The 25,462-nt window shown below is 37.6% G+C and overlaps 1 protein-coding gene across 1 annotated transcript; it reads right to left on the bottom strand.

Moving 5' to 3' along the window:
• On the bottom strand, window positions 1–15,780 carry rab14l (RAB14, member RAS oncogene family, like). Its single transcript, XM_032568965.1, has 8 exons — window positions 15,649–15,780; window positions 7,705–7,763; window positions 7,200–7,253; window positions 5,036–5,213; window positions 4,483–4,549; window positions 3,373–3,460; window positions 3,091–3,121; window positions 1–2,203 (listed from the first exon to the last, which is right to left on the bottom strand). The coding sequence occupies exons 2-8, from the start codon at window positions 7,754–7,756 to the stop codon at window positions 2,026–2,028; spliced, it is 648 nt and encodes a 215-aa protein (XP_032424856.1). The 5' UTR covers window positions 7,757–7,763; window positions 15,649–15,780; the 3' UTR covers window positions 1–2,025.
• Between the last annotated feature and the right edge of the window lie 9,682 nt (window positions 15,781–25,462).

Raw genomic sequence — 25,462 nt, forward strand, 5'->3', positions numbered from 1 at the left:
TCAGGTTATGTATAATTTATTTTTTTCTGACTAGAGTATTTTGTCATTAAAATCAAAATGTCAACATTTTAAAATCATATACACGCAAAGAACGCATTTTAATGTTAGCACAGCTTCTTAAAAATTTATACATATTTACTTGTTTTTGTTTTGCTTTTTTTTTCCTTTTTACTTGTGGACAGACAAAGCAGGAAGTGGTCACTCAAACTGTAAAGAGGTGGAAGGCAGGGAGAGGGAGAAAGGAAGCCCGCCCCACCCTCGATGAAGAACCAATCCCTGCTCCCCAAAATAGTTAAGACAATGACTCTCCCTGCATCCGGCAGGGAGCAGCCTTGATGGGGTGAAAAAATAAAGCCGACTATGAACACAAACACGCCCCCGTTCTCTAATCTATACAGAAATGATGCAAAATTGCTGACATAAATACAACCTGCAGACTTCAAACCAGTTTCTCTCCCCCTCGTTATATCGGCTAACTCGGTAGTGTGCAGATGGGCTGGTTAATGGGAGAAGGGGGCTTGTCCGGGTCTGTCCTTTACATACATTTATTAATAGAAACTATGTTACAGAATTTCCCCAAGCATGAATTACAGGCAACCCACTAGCACAGCAACTGTACAGATCTTGGCAGAGCCACCAGATAAATTTCTGAAACCAAAGTACAGTAGCAAGGTCATCACCAGCAGTTAAGAAGCAAGATATATATACAGCTGTTCAGTCAGGGGACTGCTATGTTACAGAGAAGATGTACTTGAAGGAAATAAACATTTTGTTTTACAACTTCATGTTTCGAGTAGGGACGCATGCTGCTTTGTGTTGGTTACATGAGGCAGACCAACAAGTCTCCAGATAAATCGGCTCTTCAGTGCAGCTTTGGGAGAAAAACAAAAGAAGACCCAAATAATTGTGATTTAATGAGTGTCGAATGTAATAGTGATCCTAAAAGAGAAATTTTATTCAATCGGGGTAGCGTGAAGAGCAAGTGCATCAAAAAAGAACTGCTATAATAAGGCAACAATGACAAAACAAATGCTGGTAAAGATGTGTTGACATGATAGTGAGGGGAGTTTTGGGGGATGGATGCATGAGGGCGGAGCTGAAGAAGAAAGTGATGGAAATTGTGATTAAGTGATGTCTGAGTTTAAAAAGAAAGAAAAAGACATCTATCCAGCCAACTGTAATTCATTCCAGCTGGAAAACACCAACATCCTTGCAAGATTTCAAAAGATAGCAATAAGAAGGTAATTCCTAACATTTATTGTGGCCATTTCTTTTTTTTCTGTGAGTTTCCTTTATTGCATCTCTCATGAGTTACTGAAAAAAATTACTTCTCTGCCAAGCAGAGGGAAAGAAACAAAAGCTCAACTACTCACTCCGTCTGGAGCTACCCGTGTGGCCGCTTAATAAATTACTTTATGACCTCCTGCCCTCGCTCAAATTAAACATCTCTTATCTGCATGATGTGGTGAAAAGAATCATAAATTTGAAGAGTTTGGGAATATCATTCAGATTCAATTTAAACAAAACTGATAAGTGGCGCGTCAAACTTCTGCAGTGTGTATATTTCATATATACTGTATATATATGTATATCTATAAAACCAAACATAAAAAACAGTCTTGCTGTATTATCGAGTGAACATTGAGTCTATCTAAAGTGTCAGTGACCAGTAACTCGTGGTGCCACCTACAAATCCTACTGATGGGAGGGAGGACGACTGAGGGGGGAGCAGAACAGCGGCGTTATGGGACAGAAATACACGGACAGTTTTAGGACGAGTGAGACGGCAACAAAGAGAGACAGGCAAAAGGAGGAGGGAGAGATGTAGTCCACACAGCCCAGCTCGGTCTGGAGTTAAGTCGATGTTCGCCCTGCCTTTCCTCCACAGCCCTGCTCTCACGCAGCTCCTGGTGCAGTGAGGGATGAAGGCGTCGGAATGGATGGAGGGAGACCAGGCAGAACGGATAAAGAAGAAGGGAGGAACACGGGGGGAGCGGTGGGGACGGGGGGGCTTTTGCTTGGTCATTAGCAGCCGCAACCTTCCCTCTGGGGCTGGGGTTCACTGGTTAGCCGACCGCCCTGAGGCGCCGAGGGCTTGTGCTGCACCCCTGACTCGGCGGCGTTCAGGTCCAGGCTGCCATCTTGGATATTCTGGTAGATTTTCTTAGCGGCTTCAAGGAAGGCGTCCTCGACGTTTTCACCTCTGGAGAGAAAAGGTACAGTTATATGAAGCCGAAAAGGCAAAATGTGGAAAAAGGTAAAGTTCGTACAGGGTCTTGCAAAAGTATTCCTACATTTTGTCACATTACAACCACAAACAGTTTCATATGATCCACCAGAACCAGGAAAGGAGCACATCGTTGTGAAGTGGAAGGAAAAAGATGCATGGTTTAATATTTCTCCTTCCTGATTGCTGTGAAAGAACTGGAAAACTCATACCACAAAAAATAGAAGGTACTTTGGTCAGATGAGACCAGATTTTTACTTTTTGACTTACTGATGGATAACTAGCACATAACACACAATCTCCATGGAAAAACATGGTGGTGGTGGCATCATGCTCTGGTCAGAGGTTGGGGAAGTAAAGATGGATGAGAGCTTAAAGCAATTCTGACTGAATACTTTTTTGGTGCTGCTTAAAACTTGAGACTGCAGTTGACCTTCATCAGAATGGTTTAGAATAACGCAAACTGATAGGATGGAATGGTCCAGTCAAAGTTCAAATGATCCAAATAAAATAGGAAAGATGTTCATTGTTTACATATGTAAAGCTAGAAGAGATAGGAAATATAAATCGCAATATTGTCATTACTGCAATGACAGTAATTTAATTTGAAATTAAGATGAGAATTGTAATTAGTTATATAACAAACACAAGCCACACTTTTCAGGTTTTTCATTTGCTATAAAGGTTCAAATGTATGTATGCAAACCGTTTTCTCCTCTCTTCCAAATCACATACTATCTCATTTATATCATATAATATCTCAATAATACACTGAAGTTTGAGGCTGTAATGCAACAAAAGGGCTGTGAACATTTTTGCAAGGTAAAATGTTGCAGTAGCTGAAACTTTAAGGTGGTTCTTACGTTTTTGCACTGGCTTCCAGAAACAATAAACCTGAGAAACAGAAAGAAGGAATCATTCAAATGTATTACCAAATTCACTTAACTCCTTACTCATCCCATCTTTAATAGAGCATATTTATCCTTTTTTTTTCCCTCTATTGAAACCTCAGATTATGGTCTGACATGAAAGTTAGTCATAACAGTGAAACAGAAAAGAAAAACCACTTTCAGGCTTTAAATTGGAACATTTTCTTGAGAAATTTGCGCGTTGATTCACGCGTGTCCAGGTGACGTCTGGCTCACCGTTCTCCTCAGCAAACTGCTTCGCCTCCTCATACGTGACGTCCCTCTGGGCCTCCAGGTCAGCTTTGTTTCCTATGAGAATGATGACCTGGTGACACAGGAAGAGGAGGAGTGAGACGATCTCCTGCACGCTCGTTTCTGTCAGGGACAAATCTGACGCAGTGTGAGCAGATAAAACTGAAGAACATGCAGGAAGGCTGGACTTCCCTTATCTATGAAGAGAAGGTCAGAGGCAACCCGGGGAAGGCATAGGGGCAGGTTGCCTAGCAGCCGCATCATCATAAGATCTCTAATGTACCGATCTCATATTTATCTCTAGAAATACCAACTTTATGGAGAAACTACATGATTCTGAGTCAGAATTTAGACGCTGCTTAAGATAATTAAAACTTAACATATTAGGATTATTGTTCTACAGCATGAAGTTTATTATGAAGCTCTTAAACATTCACACTAAGAGTAGTGTTAAGAGCCCCCTTATGGTCTCTAAAAGTAATTTCAGTGGAAAAATACATTAAAAGTAATACATTTTTAAAAAATGTGTACGCAACCCACTGTCAATACATTTCATGTCAAGTGTGTGTCATGTCTAAACTGATTCTGATCTGCTTTATATGCAAAACAAAAAAACAACCTTAAAGACATATCTTATAAAAACCTTTTAAGTGGAATAATTAGCTGTAAATTCCGTTTGAAATAATTAATAGTAACTTATGTCCATTTAGTGGCATTAAAGTGTACTTTAATGGCAGGAAGTGTGTGACGTTCCGTTAAGTTCGGATGAAACACCAGATGCATTTCAAGAAGCCTGAAATAGAAGTGGCCTGTTGCACAAGCACAGACTTCTCTGATGGAGAAGTCTGTGATGATTTAGAGTTAATCAAATTTACCAAGAAGATCTAGTTAAGAAACCAGGCCTGTGCTTTTCCAGTAAAACTGAAAGAAAACAAAATGGTAGAGGAAGAGAAGACGGAGTAACTAAGAGAAAAAACCAAATAATAATATACACATATATATTATTATTTGTAACCAGGATGAAGAGATATTTTAAATTTGCATTACTATATGCAAAAACAGTGTAACGGAGTGTAAATATGTCTGTATGCTTACAGTATTGGGGTTGGTGAGGTTTCTGGCGTCAGTAAGCCAGCTGCTCAGGTGGTTGTAAGTGCTTCTCCTGCAGGACAACAACATGGACAGGGGTGAAAAAGTTTGAGGTTATCACTACATGTGAAAGGATTAAATGGTTTCGTCAGAAGTAGTATAATCCAACGCTCATTTCTTAATCCTCTATCATTTTCTTTCAAACAAACAATGCTTTCTAAACTGGAGGCACACCATGTGAGGGAAAACATGATAATATCAAGTCTCTGCGAGGCACACCCTTTGATAACAGGAAATGAACATTTGTAAAGCAGCAACAACATTTTGTGCTGAATATTTTTCCCCTTGGAGGACACTTACAGATTTTCCTCCAGTTTACAAATGCACTGCTGCAAACCTACCGTCAAACAGCTGAGGAAAGACGGTCCAACACTAATCATCTCCAGCTCTCCATCTTCCTCAAACATGCACGTTATGTGCAAATACATAATGCAAACTTTTTTTTTTTTTACGTCAGAATCATGCAGCAACTGGAATGAAAGGACAACCGGCAGCCTACCTGGTAATGTCGTAGACCATAAGTGCCCCTGCAGCCCCGCGGTAGTAGGAGCGGGTGACGGCCCTGAAGCGCTCCTGTCCTGCTGTGTCCCAAATCTGCAGCTTGATTTTCTGTCCGCTCACCTCGATTATCCTCGTCCCAAACTCCACGCCGATTGTATGAGGGCAGTCTGCCATAACTGGACAACAAGAAAGAAGACTTTAGTGAGATCATTTATATATATTTTTTTGAATAATCACATGCAACTGTTTACTGTTCTTTGCTAATCCTCGTACATCGTCATCCTCTTTTTTGGGGGGGGAGAGGGGGGTTATTCACATTATAAGCAAAATTAGGAGGGTATAAGTAAGTTTAACTAAACTTATAAATCCTAAATAAATTGAAAGATTTTCAGAATTTTGTCCTGCCCTTATTAGCCTAACTCAATTTTATATTTCAATTGCTCTACAGATTGTAGCCAAGCTATACATTTATCCATAGAACTGGATTAATTCGACCATATAAACTACAAGCATGTCTTAGAGACATAAAAAAACAAGATGTTGGTTTTCCTTCTTTTAAATTCACACAAACTGGTTTTTCTCTTCATAGATGTAACTAGACCTCAACTAGATGTACAGTAGCTGTTAGGGTAGAAGACAGAGATGCCAGTTATCAAGAACAAACTCTGGGTTTCTGTCTTTATTTAGTTTTAGGACCAGACTTAAATATGTTATTTTACTCTAGAGTGGCTTTGATTATGAAGAGCCACTCCAGTAACACTGCTGGAGCACATGCTGACTGCCATGTTATTGCACTGCTTTTCTTTCATTACTTATGTGGCTTTTTTTTTTTCTAAGAACAATGATATTAACCACAGTCACACTCAGTAAATTAGAATACACATTCTAATGAGGTTCATTTGTCAGATTAAAAGTACCTTTTGGAAAGACTAAACAATTTTAATTAAGGTTACATTTTTGTATTAAAATGTTTCTTATTAGTCTGATGTAATATTTTAATTTAAAATATGTTTTCATTATGTCTCTGTGTAATTACTCTATGTAATGTGTTTCGCTTAGTGATAAAATTTATTAAATAAATTGACTTTTGAAAAATATTCTAATTTACTGGAAGGGTTTGTATACATGGCAAGCTTCAGTGAATAATACGGTTTTTAAAAAGTTATTTTTCTACCAAGTCATTCCTATTAGTATAAAATCCTTAAAATGAGATGCCAGGAAAAGTCAGAGTCACCAGAATTTTCTCAAGCTGTTTTAAGTTTGCCGTGATGCTCTACTTAAAAGCTCTCCTCATGAGGCACAAGGCCTGTTGCTCCAACACTTTTTTCCCTTGGAAGAAACACGGCAGCAGTTTGGAAGTGAAATGTTACGTTGTTTTGAAATGGCAGTTTTAAAGCCACGAGCAGCAAGTCTGCTGAGACTGCAGGGTCTATTGTAATAAAGTATTAATTGTTCGCAGTCCTCCTAACACCTAATAAATCATCCACAGCCACATGAAAACGTATGATGTAATCAGAGGAAACTTTTCTCTGATTGGCATTTCATGATCTGAATCTGACTGTGCACGACCGAATGGGCTCTTCTGCATTTGAACATGAATCGAACCTTTTCATCTATTTAGCAGAATGACGTTTGATGCTTTTTTTCTTGTAAATTGTATAGAATGAAGGTAAACATACATTTTTGCATTTTAACTGAATTCATCTGTAAACTGGCAGCAGCTGCATCGAGGATTTAAGCTGTTCGAAAAGTACAAGCCAAAAAGGAGAAAGAAAAAAAAACTGGTTGAACTTTGCTTCAAATGACTGAACGTTTTCTAAAAAAAAATTTAAAATAAATAAAATCTACCTCGTGTGTGTGTGCGTGTGTGGATTCGTCCAGGATGTGATTATAGACATGAATAAGAAACACTGCATCTGGCTTTTTAATAGTGGCACTAAACACAACTGAGCTGAATGGCAATGGGAGGCTGCAGCTGGCTCATACACCGGAGAAGAGACTCTCACTGTTGAGCTACCATTCATCTGCTCTGCAGCCGACATCCGCTGGCATAAAAAGAAATCTAAAGAGGTTTAGGCACTACAGATATATCTGGCAACCTTGCAAGCACTGAGGTGCACACAAAGACACACGGAGGAGTTAAAAATCAGAGCAGTACTTACATTTCTTTTCTGTGAACTGGTGAAGCAAACAGGACTTTCCTACCCCCATGTCCCCTATTGAGAGAGAGACTCAGGTCAACCAAGGAAACAGAGGAGCAATAATTTTCTTTTCAAGCTTGCAGTGTTGACCCCCGTACAACAGCAACGCTTTACATTTTATGGACTAATGGGACACAGGCCGTCATACAAAAAAAGGGAGAGATGTTTATGAATGCCATGGGTTTTTTTTTTTTTATGAATGCGAGGCTTATTTTCCCATAAATTGTACATTTCTACACTCATCTGGTTTCTGCTTCCAACTGTAATGGCAAAGTACTTAACCAACAGTTCAATAAATGAAAACAAAGTAGTGGTAGAAACACTAATGTTGATGTTATGCATTTTAAAGTAAAAGGCTTATAATTTGAGCAGTAAAAGGAATGAAGACATTTATTAAATGAAAGTATGATTTTTTTTAAAAAAGCAGACAATTTAAGCAAGGTTCATGGGCCTGATGGTCACTTACCAATAATGATGTATTTGAAAATGTAGGAGTAGTTATATGGTGCAGTGGCCATGGTGGCTCTGGAATGAAAACAGAGAGGTGTTTTCAGCAAATCAGCAAATATGACATAAACAGAAGAACTGGGCTTTAGCTGCTAACATCAGATTTGAAGAAGGCCATAATATTTATTGATGTAAAAATAAGTGCTTAAACAGAGATTGAATGATTTTCGTTCAGCACATTTTCAGAAAAACTCAATCCTGAGTATGCCGAGTATGTCAGCCTTATGAATAATAATAGATACCAGCTTTAAAGCAATATTGATAATATTGCGATTGTGATATGTCTCTATTTTTTCTTGTCCTCTCATTCTCATCTGTCCCGCCTTCACTCCGTGACCTTTGGCATTTTGAGCAAAGTCATTTGTGTCCGGTGTGAACATCTGCTGCTCTGAAACTCTGCCCAACTGGATAAATATCACATCAACACGTAAAATGCAAACTGGTAACACTTGAGAAATATTATACAACAATTTGGGAAACCAAAACATTCCTTTACACAAAGAATATTAAAAGCACAACAATGTATACGCAGTATATTGTGTAGCGTTAATACAGAGTAGGGATGAAAAAGTTTTAATGCCATGCAATTTCTTAGATTCTCAAAAAACATTTTTGAGGTCGTTACATTGTTTATAGTACTATTTTTTGACAACCCTCATCAGGTTGTTTACAATTATCATGATGAAAAAATGTTTTAGTCGTTATATCCCTAAGAAAAATTAAAACTAACCTGTTTATATTGAAAATAATCCTTTACTGTGAATTTACTGGATATCATGGCACTTAATTTTAATATTTGTCTTTGTGTTTTATTATTTAAAAATAGCTAATAATACTAGCTACTTAATAGCTAATAGGAATATCAACACAGATATATTCCTAAGGTTATTCTGACCAACAGCTTATCAGTTTGGACTTACCAGTGTGCAAAACATAACAAAATTCAACTCTGAGTTGATTTCTGAAGGAGTCTAAAAAACCCCCCAAAAAACCAACATAAAACACCTAAAAAATCTGAACAGTCTTTTACCCTGAATTGAAGAAACAGTGACATCATAGCTATTGAAATGCCACAGCATGGTGATAAAACACTGAAATAAAGGTGGACTAAACAGAACCTCTTTCTTTCCTCTAATCACACAAGAACACATTCACTATTATAGATATAACTATAAATAAAAGCTCTGACACCGTCCATCTGCTGTCTACACGTAATTATCCTTGAAAGATCTTCCCCAGTTTACTGGTCAACACTATTGTTATAGCGCTACTAATCTATCAGTTTTCATTTTCATCTTAAAGTCACAGCCTGTCGACAACACATGGATAGAAAAGCATTTAGGTTTACTCAAAAACTCCAGATATTTTTAAGATGAAAGTGTGTCTGAACTTGCTTTCTTTTCCCCACAACAAAGCGCCAGGGATCCTCCTCACAACCTAGCGACTCATGCTGACTGAATTAGTGGTTTGTTAGGGCTTTGTGGCTCTCAGATTCTCATTGGGGCCTGCCATGCAAAGCAATGGCAGGAACCTATTACTATTGTCGGAGAGAAGCGTCTCTTTAATCTTTATTTTTCTTCCGTAACCGTTAATGCGGCTCATACCGCTGGGTGCACACCTACAAATGAGGTATCAAAACGTGCAGAAAATTCACGCCATTGGAGCTATTACTTCTGGTGGGATTTGGGCTTAACGTGGCGACATAATTCGCAAAAAACTACGAAAAAAACCCCATTATAACTCAATGGGAAAAATCCTAGAAATACCCTATTTTTGAGGATTTGCTGTGTCGTCACAAATTCACCTAGAAATGCCATTCAAATTTCATTTTGTAGATACGTCTGTGATCTCTTCGAAAGTGAAGACGGCTCGTCGATACCAGTTATGGTTTGTCCACAATTTGCCTCTAAGCGACCCAAACTTTCTCATTTTTGCTCAAATTACAGTGACAGCCGATCTCGGTTCAGATCTGGGCACAACATTTCTTTCTCTCATCGCTGTAAATGTTCTGAGTGAGGTACAGATATGAATCTCGGGACTATCGCAGAAGACACATTGAACTGTCATACGCTCGAAACGCTTTTCGAATATGTATTACGGTTCCCGAACAGGAAGGATTTGTTTCCAATGCTTCTTTTCAGTAAAACGTGTTTGCTCAAACACACAATTGTGTGTTTGAGAGCTCAGAGCTCAGAGCTCACACCCTGCTGAGACCATTATTTGCCATAGCAACGGATCTGAAGAGGCTATTGGCTGCTGGTTTGGACTACAAATACGCATCATTGTAGTTCTATCTATAGTGGAACCCTCAGTTGAAACAGAGGTTGACTGAACTGGCCTTTACAACTAATTGCTGCTATGGGCTGTATATAACTGATTTAACTCAGTAACTGTTACACATGGGATTAGTTTTGAACTTTAAAATTAAGCATATTGAAAATTTCACAATAAAAGCCCTGAATATTTTTACATGACGTAATTGCTCTTTTTTGGCTTTATTTGACTTTTTCATCCAAAGCACTGTTACACATGGTATTAGTTTGGCCCTTTAAAATGAAGCTTAACAAAAATTTCAAAATAAAAGCCTTGAATATTTTTACATGACGTAATTGCTCTTTTTGGCTTTATTTGACTTTTTCATCCAAAGCACTCTTACACGTGGTATTAGTTCAGAACTTTAAAATGAAGCATACTGAAAATTTCAAAATAAAAGCCTTGAATATTTTACATGAAGTAATTGCTCTTTTTGGCCGTATATGACTTTTTCATCCAAAGCAATGTTACACATGGGATTAGTTCGGAACTTTAAAATGGAGCATAATAATAATTTCAAAATAAAAGCCTTGAATATTTTTACATCATGTAATTGCTCTTTTTGGCTTTATTTGACTTTTTCATCCAAAGCACTGTTACACATGGTATTAGTTTGGCCCTTTGAAATGAAGCATACTGAAAATTCCAAAATAAAAGCCTTTAATATTTTTACATCAACTACTTGCGTTTTCAGCATTATATAACTGATTTAACCCAATGACTGTTATACATGGAATTAGTTTGGACCTTTGAATTGAAGTTTAACAAAAATTCCAAAATAAAAGCCTTTAATATTTTTACATCAACTACTTGCGTTTTCAGCATTATATAACTGATTTAACCAAATGAATATTAGACATGGGATTAGTTTGGCCTTTTGTTTGGCCCTTTGAAATGAAGCTTAACAAAAATTCCAAAATAAAAGCCTTTAATATTTTTACATCAACTACTTGCGTTTTCAGCATTATATAACTGATTTAACCAAATGAATATTAGACATGGGATTAGTTTGGCCTTTTGTTTGGCCCTTTGAAATGAAGCTTAACAAAAATTCAAAAATAAAAGCCTTTAATATTTTTACATCAACTACTTGCGTTTTCAGCATTATATAACTGATTTAACCCAATGACTGTTATACATGGAATTAGTTTGGACCTTTGAATTGAAGTTTAACAAAAATTCCAAAATAAAAGCCTTGACATATTTTACATCAGATAATTGCTCTTTTGAGCAATAAATAACTGATTTAACCCAATGACTATTACACATGGGATTAGGTTGGCCCTTTGAAATGAAGTTTAACAAAAATTCCAAAATAAAAGCCTTGAATATTTTTACATCAGGTAATTGCTGTTTTTGGCTTTATTTGACTTTTTCATCCAAAGCACTGCTACACATGGTATTAGTTTGGCCCTTTGAAATGAAGCATACTGAAAATTTCAAAATAAAAGCCTTGAATATTTTTACATGACGTAATTGCTCTTTTTGGCTTTATTTGACTTTTTCATCCAAAGCACTGTTACACGTGGTATTGGTTCGGAACTTTAAAATGAAGCATACTGAAAATTTCAAAATAAAAGCCTTGAATATTTTTACATCAGCTACTTGTGTTTTGAGCATTATATAACTATTTTAACCCAAGGACTGTTACGCATGGGATTAGTTTGGCCCTTTGAAATGAAGTTTAACAAAACTTCCAAAATAAAAGCCTTGACAACATTTTAAATCGTACCGAACGGTGCACGTCCGCCTCGCTTAACGTTGTTGCAGTTCTCCGCGTGCCACTGATTACGTAGCGGCGTTCTTTGGCGTCGACGCCGGGCCCGAACCCCACGGCCGCGCCTTGGCAGGCCCCGGCTAAATTTCTTCCGAAATTTTCTAGTTTTAGATTAATAAGCCTTCACTGGGAGTGGCAATCTAACTCATAACAGAGCAGGCTGCCACCAACTCCAGTGAGCTTATCGTCACGATTTACCGACAGTGTGAGCTAGACATGGTGCAAACAAAAGTCAAAAATAATCGTTCGGTGGTAATTTCATTTTATTAAGTGAGAAAAACAATCACTATAAGAGGCAGGAAAATTCAGTTGAGTTTTAACATCAAATTCACTCATTATATGAAGCCATTTCCAGACATCTAGGCTCTTTTTATGCTGAAAATACTTCCAGACTTTGTAGAAAAGCACCATTTTTCCACAGACGCTTGCTTTCCTCGCCCTTGCTCAAAGTTAGTGTGCCTGAAGGCCGCGCTTTTCAGCAAGTGAAGGTTCAAACTAATTGGTGCTGCAGTTCTTTGCAGCTGACATCACCGTGCCACATCACAACCCAGAACTGTCTGGCATACTCGCTCAGACTTCGACACCTGCAGCAAAGTGACCATGTTTGACTGGCTGAGCTACTGCTGACACAACTGCAAAAAAATGTGGATGGGCTGAGATAAGATAAGCACAGAAGAAAAATGACACACGCGACAAGAGAACATATAAAGGCTTATACTAAACTGGAAGCAAACAAACGTGGCTACAAATGATAACGTGAAAATTTTCCAACAAAATAAATTTTGGAATGGTTTACACTGGTTTGTTTTGAAAAACTTAAACACTTTGGCTCAGATTTAAAATAAACTAACTTGATTATCTCATAACCGGATATTATACAAGTGCAGGTTTTCCTCTATTACAACACACCTACAACATGATCAAACCTGTGTCTATCAGTCAAGTCATTCTTCTTTATTTGTTGCTTCCAAGAAGCCAAAATTGCATTTTCAAATGATCTTGAACAACAGTTCCTCAGGCTTTGGATTTTTTCTTGGAAAGCAATGTTTCACCCATGTCCCAGTCCAGTTACCTCACAGTGGTAGAGAAATGGTTTTTTTTTTTATCATTTATAAAAAGTGAAAAAGCACAAACTTTTAATTACATATAAACATCTTGTGATGTTCAAGTACAATCTGTGTTTCTGCTAATGGCTCAAGAAAAGACTTGGCTCACACTGAAAGCCTTCCACGGACTGCAACCTGACCTGCTTTTCATCACCGACACTACTGGCTAAAAAGAACCAGTAGTGGTTTAGGACGACATAAAGTAACTATTTATATATGCATCATCTGTTGCTTAGGTACATTCAACACAAATTTGATATTATAATAAAGAATGCAGTTAGTTTTACTAAGCTACATATGTTCACAAGGACTCTAGAACTTTACCCTATTCATCAGAGTTAATTTCATCATGTCAGTTGCTGATATAACATCATTATGGGAAAAGGGAAGTTTATTAAATAAATGGCTCGTGTCCCAGACATTGAAAATTCTGTATCCAAATTTTGAGGTGATATGGACCATGAACCAGTCACACTGTAGTGCTTTTAATATCCCAGCAGAGCGCTTTAAGTCATTGACTGAATTTTATCACGTGGCCCTCATGTGCTCTCCTCATCCCAAGTGTGATAGGGAGATAATCTCTTAGAGTGCATATTCCCAGCAAGAGTAAAAACTAGATTTGTGGTTAAAAAAAAAAAAAAAAGCAACAAAAAAAAAAACACAAGGAAGGATGAATATTCATCAAGATGTAGAAAAGTCGAGGCCTTGTGATTAGAATGCAGCTTCAGCACTTTTCATATTCCTCTAAAACATTCAAGTCTCTTTCTAGTGAAGAAGTTCAACGGCCTCTACTGAGCTCACATCCTTTTTAGTACTTGGTTCTTTTAACTTCTGATGATTCATCAGGAAACATATAAAATAAATCAAGGGTTGCTATAAGGGATGAGCAATATGGCATCAAGTTTTAATCGCAATATTAGAGTTTGTTGCAATGACGACACGAGACTAGAGAACTTGAAGAAATTTTTTTTCTCTTTAAATTCTTAGCATTATTTTAGTGCACTATTAATAAAAAAAAAAGGATTTTACAAAAAAAAAATAATCTAGAAGCGGCTCTGTTGAAGTATTTTATCTTACAGGACCTTATCTTTACTTTAGGTATAAATACAAAATTACCCTAGATGTCAAACCACAGAAGGCAAAGTTGTAAAAAAACATAATTTACTTAATGCAATATTCTGCAGTTTGGTTAAACTCGGTTGCTGTAAATGTGCTTTAAATACATTTGATTCAATATACCATAATGAGCAGTTCCTAAGAAAAACAGTCGACTGACCCCCAACTCCCAGAGTAGGTCTTACAGTCTATTGTTTATGTCATTATAGCGACCCTTTCCTGTTTATTTTACCAAGCTGCTGCTGCAAAAAAAAAGTATGCAATTACAATTACGTATGCAATATCTTAATATAAATCACCACATTTATTTTTAATGGAAAACGACGAATGCTTTAGGATTAGAAAAATTGTGGTATGCAAGTTATGTAGCTAGTACTTCTACTTGACATACAGGGCCCCTTGATGAAATCCTGTGACTCCAAGCCCTAATGAAAACTTGCAGTATGGTGTTAAAACTCCGGATATATTAAATAACGATGTCGTGTTAACAAACAATAAATTGTGTGATAGCAGTAGTTTCAGTGATTTACGCACAGATCACTGAAATGATGCAGCATTTTAAAGCATGGTTAACAAAGCTACTCCACTGGGGAAAAAAAGACTTTCTGCACAATAGTTTATTTTGTTAAAAAATATATACTTTCATACATAAGCTCTTTTATTTTGTTAAAAACAAAACCAAAAGAGGTGGCTAATACACGGAAGGCTACGAATTAGCAGTAGACTGTGTATAATGCTGCTCTATTGATCCATTTTCACTCCTTTGTAAATACACAAAAATCATAAACACCGAATCCAGAACTGAACATGTGGGGTAATAGATGTAAATGTTTCAATTTGACACATTCAACCGTGAAAATTTCAGGTTAGCTTAACATTAGCTTGAAAACCGGCAAAAAAAACAGCCGTGGGTTTACAAGTTTACTTCTTTATTGAGGCATAAAAAGACAAAAACACCTGCAAGCAAACAGGGAAGGAAATACAGCCATACATTGACGTGAAAAAACAACACAAGTGGTCGGATCTGATCAAAATGACAGCTCTAGATTAGGTGTTTTGAAAGCGAAGTTTGCATTAGCTCTAGCTTATAACCTAGCTGACGTCAATGTGTGTTTCTCGAAAACAAACGCTACAAAAACAAGAGGGAACGCACTCGCCACCATTTTCACACTTCAAGGCGATTTCTTACTGTGTGAGAATATCGAAAGCCACAAACAAATCTGGGACCAGCTTTATTTTCTGCATATACCAAACAGGCTAACGTCGGCTAGCGTTAGCTTTAGCAGGCTGATTTGTCAGCTAATAGACGCGTTGCAAATTTATCTTGTGATCCTAAAACAGACAAGATATACCCCACATGAGAGATGATTTTCCACACTAATAACTAGACAAGAGTCCACATATTAAATAAATGAAACAACCATTCTCTTAACAAACTCCGTTAGCTTTCCACTTAGTTGTATCCTGGCAAACACAGCTAATGCTACCCAATTTCTACAGATCACTGAGTTAAACATATGTGACTCCATGTTTATTCAACATATTACCATTGTATAGTTGCATTTAAATAATCCCCACTGTCTGTCCTTACCAGGAATTAAATCTTTAGGCGTTTTGGAGCTGTTCAGAAGAGGTTTGCAGGTTATCCTGGCTCAAGATGGCTGCTCACGGCACAGGGTTTCCTCAGCTCTATACAATGGGTTTCTGGGACAAAGAACCTCGTATGCGGCGATTTGCTGTTTAGGCACCATCAGTAGGAGTGAGAATGGACGAGATAACCTAAACGTTATATTATAATACCTCTGGAGATTACATTAAGTCAATATAGAAAACATAGTAAGAGCTTTTATTAATGCAAATAAAAAATAAAAAAAAAATTTTAGCTTTATTGTCTATGGCCTTATATGTGTGTTGTGAAGTCACTGCTGCATATTTTCTGCAAAAGCAGCTTTACACTTTCTCCACACACACCAGTAATGAATAATAATATGATAATCTGCACACGTAAGGATGTGATTTGAAATTTGGAAGATAATTGCAACTGTTTCTTTAAATGCTGTAAATTGCAAATTGAGGCCTTCATGGACTGGACTTTTTGTCACGGACCACCACCAGATGCTTGACTGCCTTGAGATCTGGAAAATTTGAAGATCTATGTCTCCCTGTGATGGACAGGCGACCTATCCAAATTGTACCCCACATCTCGCACGATGACCACTGGAAATAGGCGACACCCACGATCGTTGCCCAAAGGATCACTGATTTCTCCTCCGGCATGCTTCTGATTGGACTTAACAGGTCAACCGTTGTTTGTGCATCTGTGAGCCTATCGTATTCTTCTTTCTTTGGACCATTTTTGACAGATATGCCAGGAGCATCCCACAAAAGATGTTCCAGGTAAGACAAATTTCAGATATGTTCTGGCAGTAAGGCATTATTGTGCCATGTGGTTTTGTATTGTACTGTTTCATACTAAGCCTTTCTGTTACTCCTAAGACTTTGAGGTCAAGAACCTTCCTGTAACTTTTACATTTCTATTCTGAACTCCATTTGGATGATTGAGCACCTAACCTCATCTCTGAAGCTGAGCTCATTTAATTTCCTCCATCTGTATCTAAATCTCATTCTTTTGGTCAAGATCCATGTCTCATTAACATATTTAAGGGGATGTAGAGAGTAAAAAGTTAAGTTTAGACCCTAACTTTTATGGATTGGTTTGGAGCATTGCCAACATTAGGAGAACCCCATCTATCTCGCTCCATTTGTTCCATCTTACCATCATTCCTAAACAAAGACGTCAAGTTCCTTGATCCCCTGTGTTTGAGGTAGAGATTGATCTCCTAAACTCAGAGAGTAACCTGTTGTTTTCAAGTTAATAAGCATGGCCACAGACTTACGCATTTGACTTATCTGGATTTGATGTAATTGCTTATCTTGCCACAAAGAATAAAGGAAGCGTCAAATCACCTTTCTTTTGAAAAATATGAAACATTTATTGATGTAATTCACAATATTACATGCTTTCACTAACATATATTTCACAGAAGACTTACATAAAGTTTGCTTCCCACCAGCTGGCCTGCAGTGCTGTAACATAAACTGAAAAAAATATATATTTTAATGTGTAAAGTAAATAGCCCGTAACATTAAAAGACCAGACCAAACATATGTTTGATCTTGAAAAAATATAGCAAACTCCTTAAAACAGAAAAAGATAGGCCTTCATGTAGAAGTAAGACTTTGTAAAGCTGAAATCAGCATTGCCATGGGTAATTTTTTATGGGTCATTTATGTTTTTCGTTGTTTATTTTCAGGTTATGTTTTTTTAATTAATTATTTATGGGTTATTTAAATGTTTTATGGGTTAATGATGTGTATCCAGCACCAGTCCTCAAGGGCCAAGGTCCTACCAGTTTTAGATATGTCTCCTCCAACACAGCTGATTCAAATGGTCCAATTTCTTCCTGTGCATTTCAAAGTTCTGCACATGCCTGCTAATCATCATCATTTGATTCAGTGCTGGACCAAGAAGAGAACTAAAACATGCAGGATACCAGCCTTTGGACACAAATGGGCTAAATCTTCTTTTTACTGAACAGACAGTAAAACTCTAACATAAATGTTCTAGAAAATGACATACTTGACGCTACATATAAATAGGTGTAAGTGCACAAGAAGATCTCTGATGGGTGGAAGATGTTAAATAATTATTTTCCTCAAACATGTTTATGGGTTATTCTCTCTGTGATTCATAGTCCAAGCCAACAACGTGACAGACCCTATCGCTAAGAGCTGCTTTCAAGCAACACCACACTGAATAACACGCTCATTGAGCCTGTGAGATGCACAATCCAGTGATGCTTGTCCCGATTCTAGTTTCTCATCACCACCATATCCTCAGTAGCAGGACACCCAGTGCACAGACATAGTGGAGTGTGCTCGGATGCCACAGCGGGGTGCTGTTGCACAGGTCGGAGTCGCAGCAGTGAATTCTCACCCCCGGCAGTTCTTGTTGCTGACAGTGTCTGGATGTCGCACAGCCACTGGTCAGGGCGATACCCAGAGCCGCTGCAGGGACAGAATAGGGTGGCGGGGGGAAGGAGAGTCAGTCAGTCAGCCAGTCAGTCAGATAAGAGAGATGAGCTGGTGTTTGTCTCAGCAGGAAAAAAAAGCATAACTAAGCACCAAATGCTGCAAGTGGATAATGAGGAAAACACTTACACATCTTAGGAATACAGAGGAGAGTAAAAGACAGCACTTTGACAAGCTTATTTTGTGCAATAAAAACAAACAGCCATTTTGTACAGCGTAATGTATAACTGCTATGTTTATATGACTGCCCTGTGTCTAAACGCTTAGCCTTCTCCAATTTAACTTTGTTTTTCTTTACAAGGGTAGAGCATACAGATACAGGGATATTTAACCACTCCTCTCTGCACATAATATTTCCTCTTTTCATTTGCAGTTTTTCTAATTTTCTGTTATGTTTTGTATGATTTCTACACATAATCATGCATAATGTTTTTTTTAATCAGCATGATTAGAAATAAATATTATGCATGAGTACATGTAGTTAATTTATTTGATCAAACTCATTTCTTTTTGAGAAATACACAGTATTCTTCAGAATAAGGATTGCGCCATTTTTTAAAACAAATTCCTTCTTTATATGTATTGTCCGTCAATATGAAAATGATTATCTTCTCATACTTTGAACTTTAGCTAAGCATACTTGTTTTGGAGGTTGATAGTACAGCTCATCTTAGCATAGTAATATTTTTCTTTTTATTAATCACATAAGAATTCACCCAACATTTTTTCAAGGGTTTTGTTGACTCTACTGGTTTTTATTTAGCAGTTGTTTTACAGGAAAGTGAGGTGCGAGAGAAGGAATACATGCGGCAAAAGTCCAGGACTCAAACCTGTAAGGTATACATGGTTGGCACTTAATCCTGTGCCATCGCTGTGCCCAATTTACCCAACATTTCATTATTTCAATGTGTGCTGAGCTTTGAGTTAGAGTCAAACTCATTTTGCAGGAGAGAAGGAGACTGAAGATGTTATGGATTAGGGAGAAATGTCTTGGCTCTTCAAACAAAAGAGACCAGAAATCTAAGGCTCTTTTATGGAAGTTTGCCAGCATCTGTTTGATTTGGATTTGACAGGGTCACATGAAGATTAAATGGACTGACTGGCCACAGATTACTGCCAAGACATTGGTACACAATTTTGAGTAAGAGCTTTTCATACAGTGCACCACATGCAGTTTTTGCCTGTGCATGCTGATTCTCTTAGCAACTGGAAAACCGCGCCACATCAGCCCTTTCAACATGAGCAGATTTCTTGAGATGTCAAGGAGAGAAACAGCTGGGCTGCCCACGCTTCCGTGGATCTGCTCCATCATCGTCCTTGCCTTGAATGTCCGCATCCTTCATTTGACTTAACATCAAACATTGAATGACTTAGAATTTACTCAGCAGAGCACATCAAAGTTACATAACTATCCCCTGTGCAGGGAAATAGAATATTCAAATCTGCCAGACAAGAAACATTTACATGATTGTATGATTTAAAAATGATTATGTATTATATCCAGTGGTACATCAGAGTGAATTAAAACAGAAGTAAAAAAAAAAAAAAGTGAATAATAACATTTGTTCACTGAGGTAAAAGATGAGGAGAGTAAAAAAACTTCACTCACTGCTTTCTGTCTTGATGCAGAAACGGTGTTTGAAGCCATTGTGTGAGTGGGTGCAGGTGATGACCTCTGGGTTAGAGCAGCCCAAGTCCACATACCTCTGACCATGGATAATGTTGCAACCATAGCACTGCAGACCCTGAACTGCAAAGATGAGCAAAGACAAATTAATTTGTTCAGTCCCACTTGAATGTAATGAATTGGAGTTGTCATTGGAGGAAAAATTTACAGCCTGTGATGATTAGTTAAGATGAGAACTTAAAGGTGAATGTTTTAGCAGCACACTTATAAAACTTTGTTTTATTTAGACAAAAAATGAACATTTGTTTTGTCTGACAAGGATCATTCTGCCACACAGCATAACCAAAATAGCAGATGTTTGATGTCTGAATAACAGAATTTTAATAAATGGAGCAGTAAGTTAGCAGATTAGAACTCATCAAATACCTTACAAAAGTATTCACACCCTTACACACTCTCTCCTATTAAAATCACAAAGCTATATGTGTTTGATTTGGATTTTGTGTGTAAGATCAACACAAAATAGACTTTAATTAAGTGGAAGAAAAGCAAAAATGTGTCACAAATAAAATGTATGATACGGTTTTGAAATTTCCTTGTTAAAATCCAGACCTAAATCCAAGTAAGAATCTCTGGGAAGACTTTAAACTTGATGTTCACAGATGCTTTGCATACAATTTGAGTTTGAGCTATCCAGCAAAGAAGAATGGGCAAAAATGTTAGTCTCTACAGGAAAACCTTGTCTTGAGTCAGGGCACATGAGTATAAATAAGTACCGTGTGTGTGTGCGCGCACACACGCACACACATTGTGTATGAATATATAGGAAAGTTGGAGTCTGAGGTGTTCAGGTGGATGGTTACCACAAATATATTTAATATTGATAAATTGGTTTCTTTGAAACTAAAATTTCTTACATTGATAATAGCCAAAGAGGCTTGCATATGTATTTTTTTTCTGTTTATTTATTTATTTGTCAGGGCTCATGATCAAGTGATTAAACTCATGTGATGAGAGATCAATTGCACCAGATAAGGCCTGTGGCCAATTTCCTATGTGGTTTCTGTGAGTGTTAATCAAAATACATCTAGACCATGTGTACATGCTGATATGTCAATAAAATGATTTTAAACCTTAGGTTGAGAAAGTTGAATTTTCTAAAAAAAAAAAAAAAAGCCTTTAAAGAGGCATGATAAATTGATAAAATAGCACTGTACATTGTACATCTACAAGAGGAAATAGTACTGATGTGAACCGGTCACAGGGAGCTGAGGCATACAATAACATATACATATATATATGTATATATATATATATATATATACATATATATATATTTTTTAAATATTCTTTTCCAAAGATAATTTTAGCTTCTGATTTTTGCTGTGCAATTGTTTCACTTCCCAAATGTTTAACTCCCTTAAGAAAGTGAAGCTAAGCCTAACCATAACAAATCCATCAGGGCTTAAAGGGATTGGCTGAGAGTTCAGCCCGCTCACACACCTGTGGTTGCCCTCCAAAAGCCTACCCATTTAAGATGGAAGATCAGCTTTGGCTGAAACCAATCCTCCCCCTTTATCTGTGCAGGCCGTTGGACTCAGTGAGAGTGCAGAGCGTCAGGCTACAGCCTCTTGCCGCCTCTGCTCTGCTAAATAGCCCACCAAAAGCTCTGGTGGAGCTTTCAGGAGCGAACTAATCCCAGGCAAATGCTCTTATAAAAATCACGTTAGAAATCTGCTGGAATCAATGTAAAGCCTTGCAGGGACACAGAGCACATGCCAGTCTGTAGGGGAATGTGTCACAATTCCCCTGCTAGTGATAGCAAAATATATAATAAATCATATTACTTTAACATAAAGAACATATTCAGTAAAAAATGTTGAAATTGTAATTTATTTCTTCCAGACAACCTGATTGAACAGTATATTCTCTCTGCTTTAATACACAGCATTCATGAAACATTGAAAGGCTGCCTGCTATGAGCATTTTGTCAACATAATGAGGCTACATTAAAAAGACAGTCAGCTCCCTTGGTACAGCGCAGTTTATTATGAGCTCACAATGAGCCTTCTTGCAGTATGCATTAAAAATGTTGATTATCTCTGAGTCTGTTGTGACCTAAATTTGGTTTTACTCATTATTAGCATCATGGGCATGCATATTATCTCAAAAATGAGCCCACTATTTTCTGGGTACATGCTTTGTACATTAAAAAAGAAAATCAAGAGGACTGTTAAAAAGAAAAGGAAAGGCTTTTGAACCCTGTCCTGGCAGCTCAGGTGAAAAGTATGGTGAATCAATCCCTCTTTGATTTTTTGTCATATTTTTAATTTGCTTTTATAACAATTGAGTCCATGTTCTGCCCAATCTGTGTTTATTATTCACCTTCCCTCAGTCAGTTTGCTTCGCTTCTCAGCTGCTTCCCGTTGTCCTGATTGTCCTCTGCCTCCACTCTCCCTCAATTGTTCCCCTTTGTCCTTGATTAGTTCTTCTTGTTAGCCTTGTCCTTTCTACATCTCCTCATTACATGATATTGTATTCCAATTACCTGGGAGGTGGGAACTAGGAGCTGGATTTGATGTCGAGGTAGCACTGTTCTAGTTAAGAAGTTGGAATTTCAACATGGCTACGCCTATAGACATTGTTTGCAATAGCACTTACAGAGAGCTTTACCTTCCGTAAGCAAACTCTTTTAATTTATTCAGATTAAAGTTGCAGATGCTATGTGTAACATTGATTTTAAACACACTCTCACATGTGTGTCTTATAAAATTATTTTTTGCACCATATCTGTCTACTGCTGACGCAGGAGCGGCCATATTGAAATGCAAATTTAGCCTTACAAGTCGTAACTGGGAAACTACTCCCAGTTTCCCAGTGAGAATTTTGACTTCGGGAGGCGTTCCAGTTTATTCTTCCGACTGGGAAGTTTGAATTTCCCAGTTTAAAGCACAACTGGAACGTAGCATTATTCTACGTGGGTTTGAAAACATTTTTCAAAATTCAACTTCAAAACTACTTTATTAATTCCAAATGGAAATGAATTAACCGTGAACATGCTTTGGCAGTAAAGGAGGTGAAGTGGCACATTGGAGTCCAACAAAGTGGCTCATGTTACAAATAAGGCCTCAACAACCACACACTCAAGAAAACCAAGTTTGTTCTGTGTATTGACTGTCACCACAATAAAGAAAGGCTTTACATAGACATGGAGTATAAAGATTTGAAAAAAGAAAAACAAATCTCATCTTCAGAATGAGAGCTTATCAATAACATTTAGAAATTCCCATTTACTTTCAAATAACTAATAAATTAATTGCATTACTTAATTATGTCCTTCTTGGTTAAAGTAAATCTGCAAACAGGTTTACAGAAAACAAATTCTTTGGAAATGAGATTGATTGAAATCAAACATGCAACGTGTTAATGAAGTTGCTTGCATCACTGTCTGCCATCATTGATGCTGCCAGATCAATAAGTCAAACATCAAACAGCCAGCACAAATGATCCATGGAGCTTCCTTTGAGTTAGGACTAGATCTGTTATGTGACACAAATGAGAAACGGTTCCAAATAAAGCAACCCAATATTTCAGTATGGAATAATTCAAAATATTTCCTTTGCTGAATACCATTTTAAATGAAAATTACAGTCGAACGTCCTTAGGTCAATTGCTACTGCTCTGTAGGGAAATTTACTTTGCCTCTTGTATGGATACTTAAATACATTACGTATTGCTGACAGACAATTTGAGCGTTTGGTCATTTACAGGTGGAAGAAACTAATTCTATTGCAATGAGCTTTAAACATAACTATTCATAAAGCAATATATTCTGCATGTTTTTTGTGGTTTCATTTTGTTAGTTTTTTATTCTTGATATCTTACAGCTCTTTAAAGTTGACATCTACACTACCACTTAATAACACAAGTGATATTATGTTTACAAAAAAAAAAGCTGCAGCAAATGATGATGTCTGTCTGTGATATAATTATGCCCTTTGGCACACACACACACACACACACACACAAATGCACGCCCGCACGCCCCCCCACACACACACACAAATGCAGAATCCACAACAAAATACATCCCACTCACCTTGTGCCAAACAGAGTATCCAAACCAAAATAAATCCAAGTCCATACACTAACCAGGTGTGCAAAGTCATGGATGCAGCACAGGAGCGAGGGTCAGTTGTCCGTGCTGAAAGAGTCAGAGATTTTTCTCTGCTCACATCTAATTTCCCAATAAACCAGATGCAGAGAAAAAAATCTCGCAGAGATCCCACTTGCCTGAACCCTGAGAAGCCCGAGTCTGCCTCCTACTCTGCCTCGGTGAAGCTTGCACTCTGAATGAGAGATCTGATTGTGAGACTCCAGTGAGAGGGGGAGCCAACCAGCCAGCCAGCCAGTCAGCTCAGCTCAACAGCCAGTCAGGCAAAGAGAAGAGGAGGAGGAAGAAGATGGTTTGAGTGAAGAAACTAAATAAATAAATGTCTTCATGAGCGGTGTCCTCAAATCCTGGGAGGGACAGAATGTTGTTAGAATATATCCTCTCTCACATCTCATGACAGAAAAAAACGAAAACACACATGGGATCGTCATCATAGAGATGAAAACAAACAATAAAGTGTGATCCTTTTCCAGCTGGGACATACAAATCAATGAGGCCTTAATCCTGATTGACAATCCATCGCTTCTAATAATAGCCCGATCACAATGTGTTAAAAGCCCAGGGGCTAAATGGGATGGGACACCACAGGTTCAGCCTCCGAGAGTATGGAAGTGTGTGCATGCTTGTGCCTCAGAGTGGGAGCAATGCCAAAGCACGACCAAACACACCAACACACACACATGTTGCAAATAGGGCAGGTTATCTGTGCCTGGTGTATCACTACACACTCGCACAGGGGAGAAAATTCTATCTAATCAAGAATTAAAGACTAAATCCTTTCTTAGAGACTGTAATGCCAGAGGATAAGGCAGGCTTTGTGATAAGCCCTCATTCCCTCCCCACCCCAAGCAACATATGGTCCGACATGATAGATGGCTGCCATTGACTGCTATCATTCCTATTAAGACATATTTACAGCAGCTTGTTCGGATTTCTGCGCATTACAATGGAACGTGGGGGAATTAAAAATTAACTACAGCTCTTTAACAAGGCACACAATGTGAAATTATGCCGCACTGCATCTTTTCATAACGACGAACACACACTTAGTATTTGGAAATGTGTGCAGCTGTGTGTAATTTGTTTCTCCTCTTATTTCTGAGTCATTGTTTGTGCGACTGTGTGGGAAGTAAAAGAGGTCAGTCTTTGCCAAGATCCAACCTTCTATGTGCCTCTCATACATTTCCTTGAAAGAATTCACAGGATAATAAATGTATTTCTTATTTGAGAAAGATTTTTAAACGTTTAAGTTATAGACTTTGAGTTTACCATTTTTGTGATTGTGCTTTTCCTTTTTCTAAAAGAGCAAATTATAGTGAAGGATAATGAAAACAAAGCTGGACAAAAAGTAGTTCTGACAAAATCATTACTGAATCAAACATTGGTCTAGTAATAATAATTACAGTAATTGTTGAATTAAATGAAATGCTCACAAATGATTTTCTTGCTTATTTAATAAATGAGGCCAGAAAGTCCTTTACAAGACATGGTCAAAACTTTTGCAGGTTCTCA

This window comes from Xiphophorus hellerii, chromosome 8, assembly GCF_003331165.1.
Source record: "Xiphophorus hellerii strain 12219 chromosome 8, Xiphophorus_hellerii-4.1, whole genome shotgun sequence".
In the NCBI taxonomy this organism is placed as follows: Eukaryota; Metazoa; Chordata; class Actinopteri; order Cyprinodontiformes; family Poeciliidae; genus Xiphophorus; species Xiphophorus hellerii.

Excerpts from the sequence above, each read along its gene's own strand:
- rab14l (XM_032568965.1), bottom strand. The coding sequence starts at position 7,756 with ATGGCCACTGCACCATATAACTACTCCTACATTTTCAAATACATCATT. Across the intron at positions 5,214-7,199 it reads CCAGTTCACAGAAAAGAAAT|TTATGGCAGACTGCCCTCAT; the intron begins GTAAGTACTGCT and ends CTTGTTGTCCAG. Across the intron at positions 2,204-3,090 it reads CTGGAAGCCAGTGCAAAAAC|AGGTGAAAACGTCGAGGACG; the intron begins GTAAGAACCACC and ends TTTTCTCTCCAG.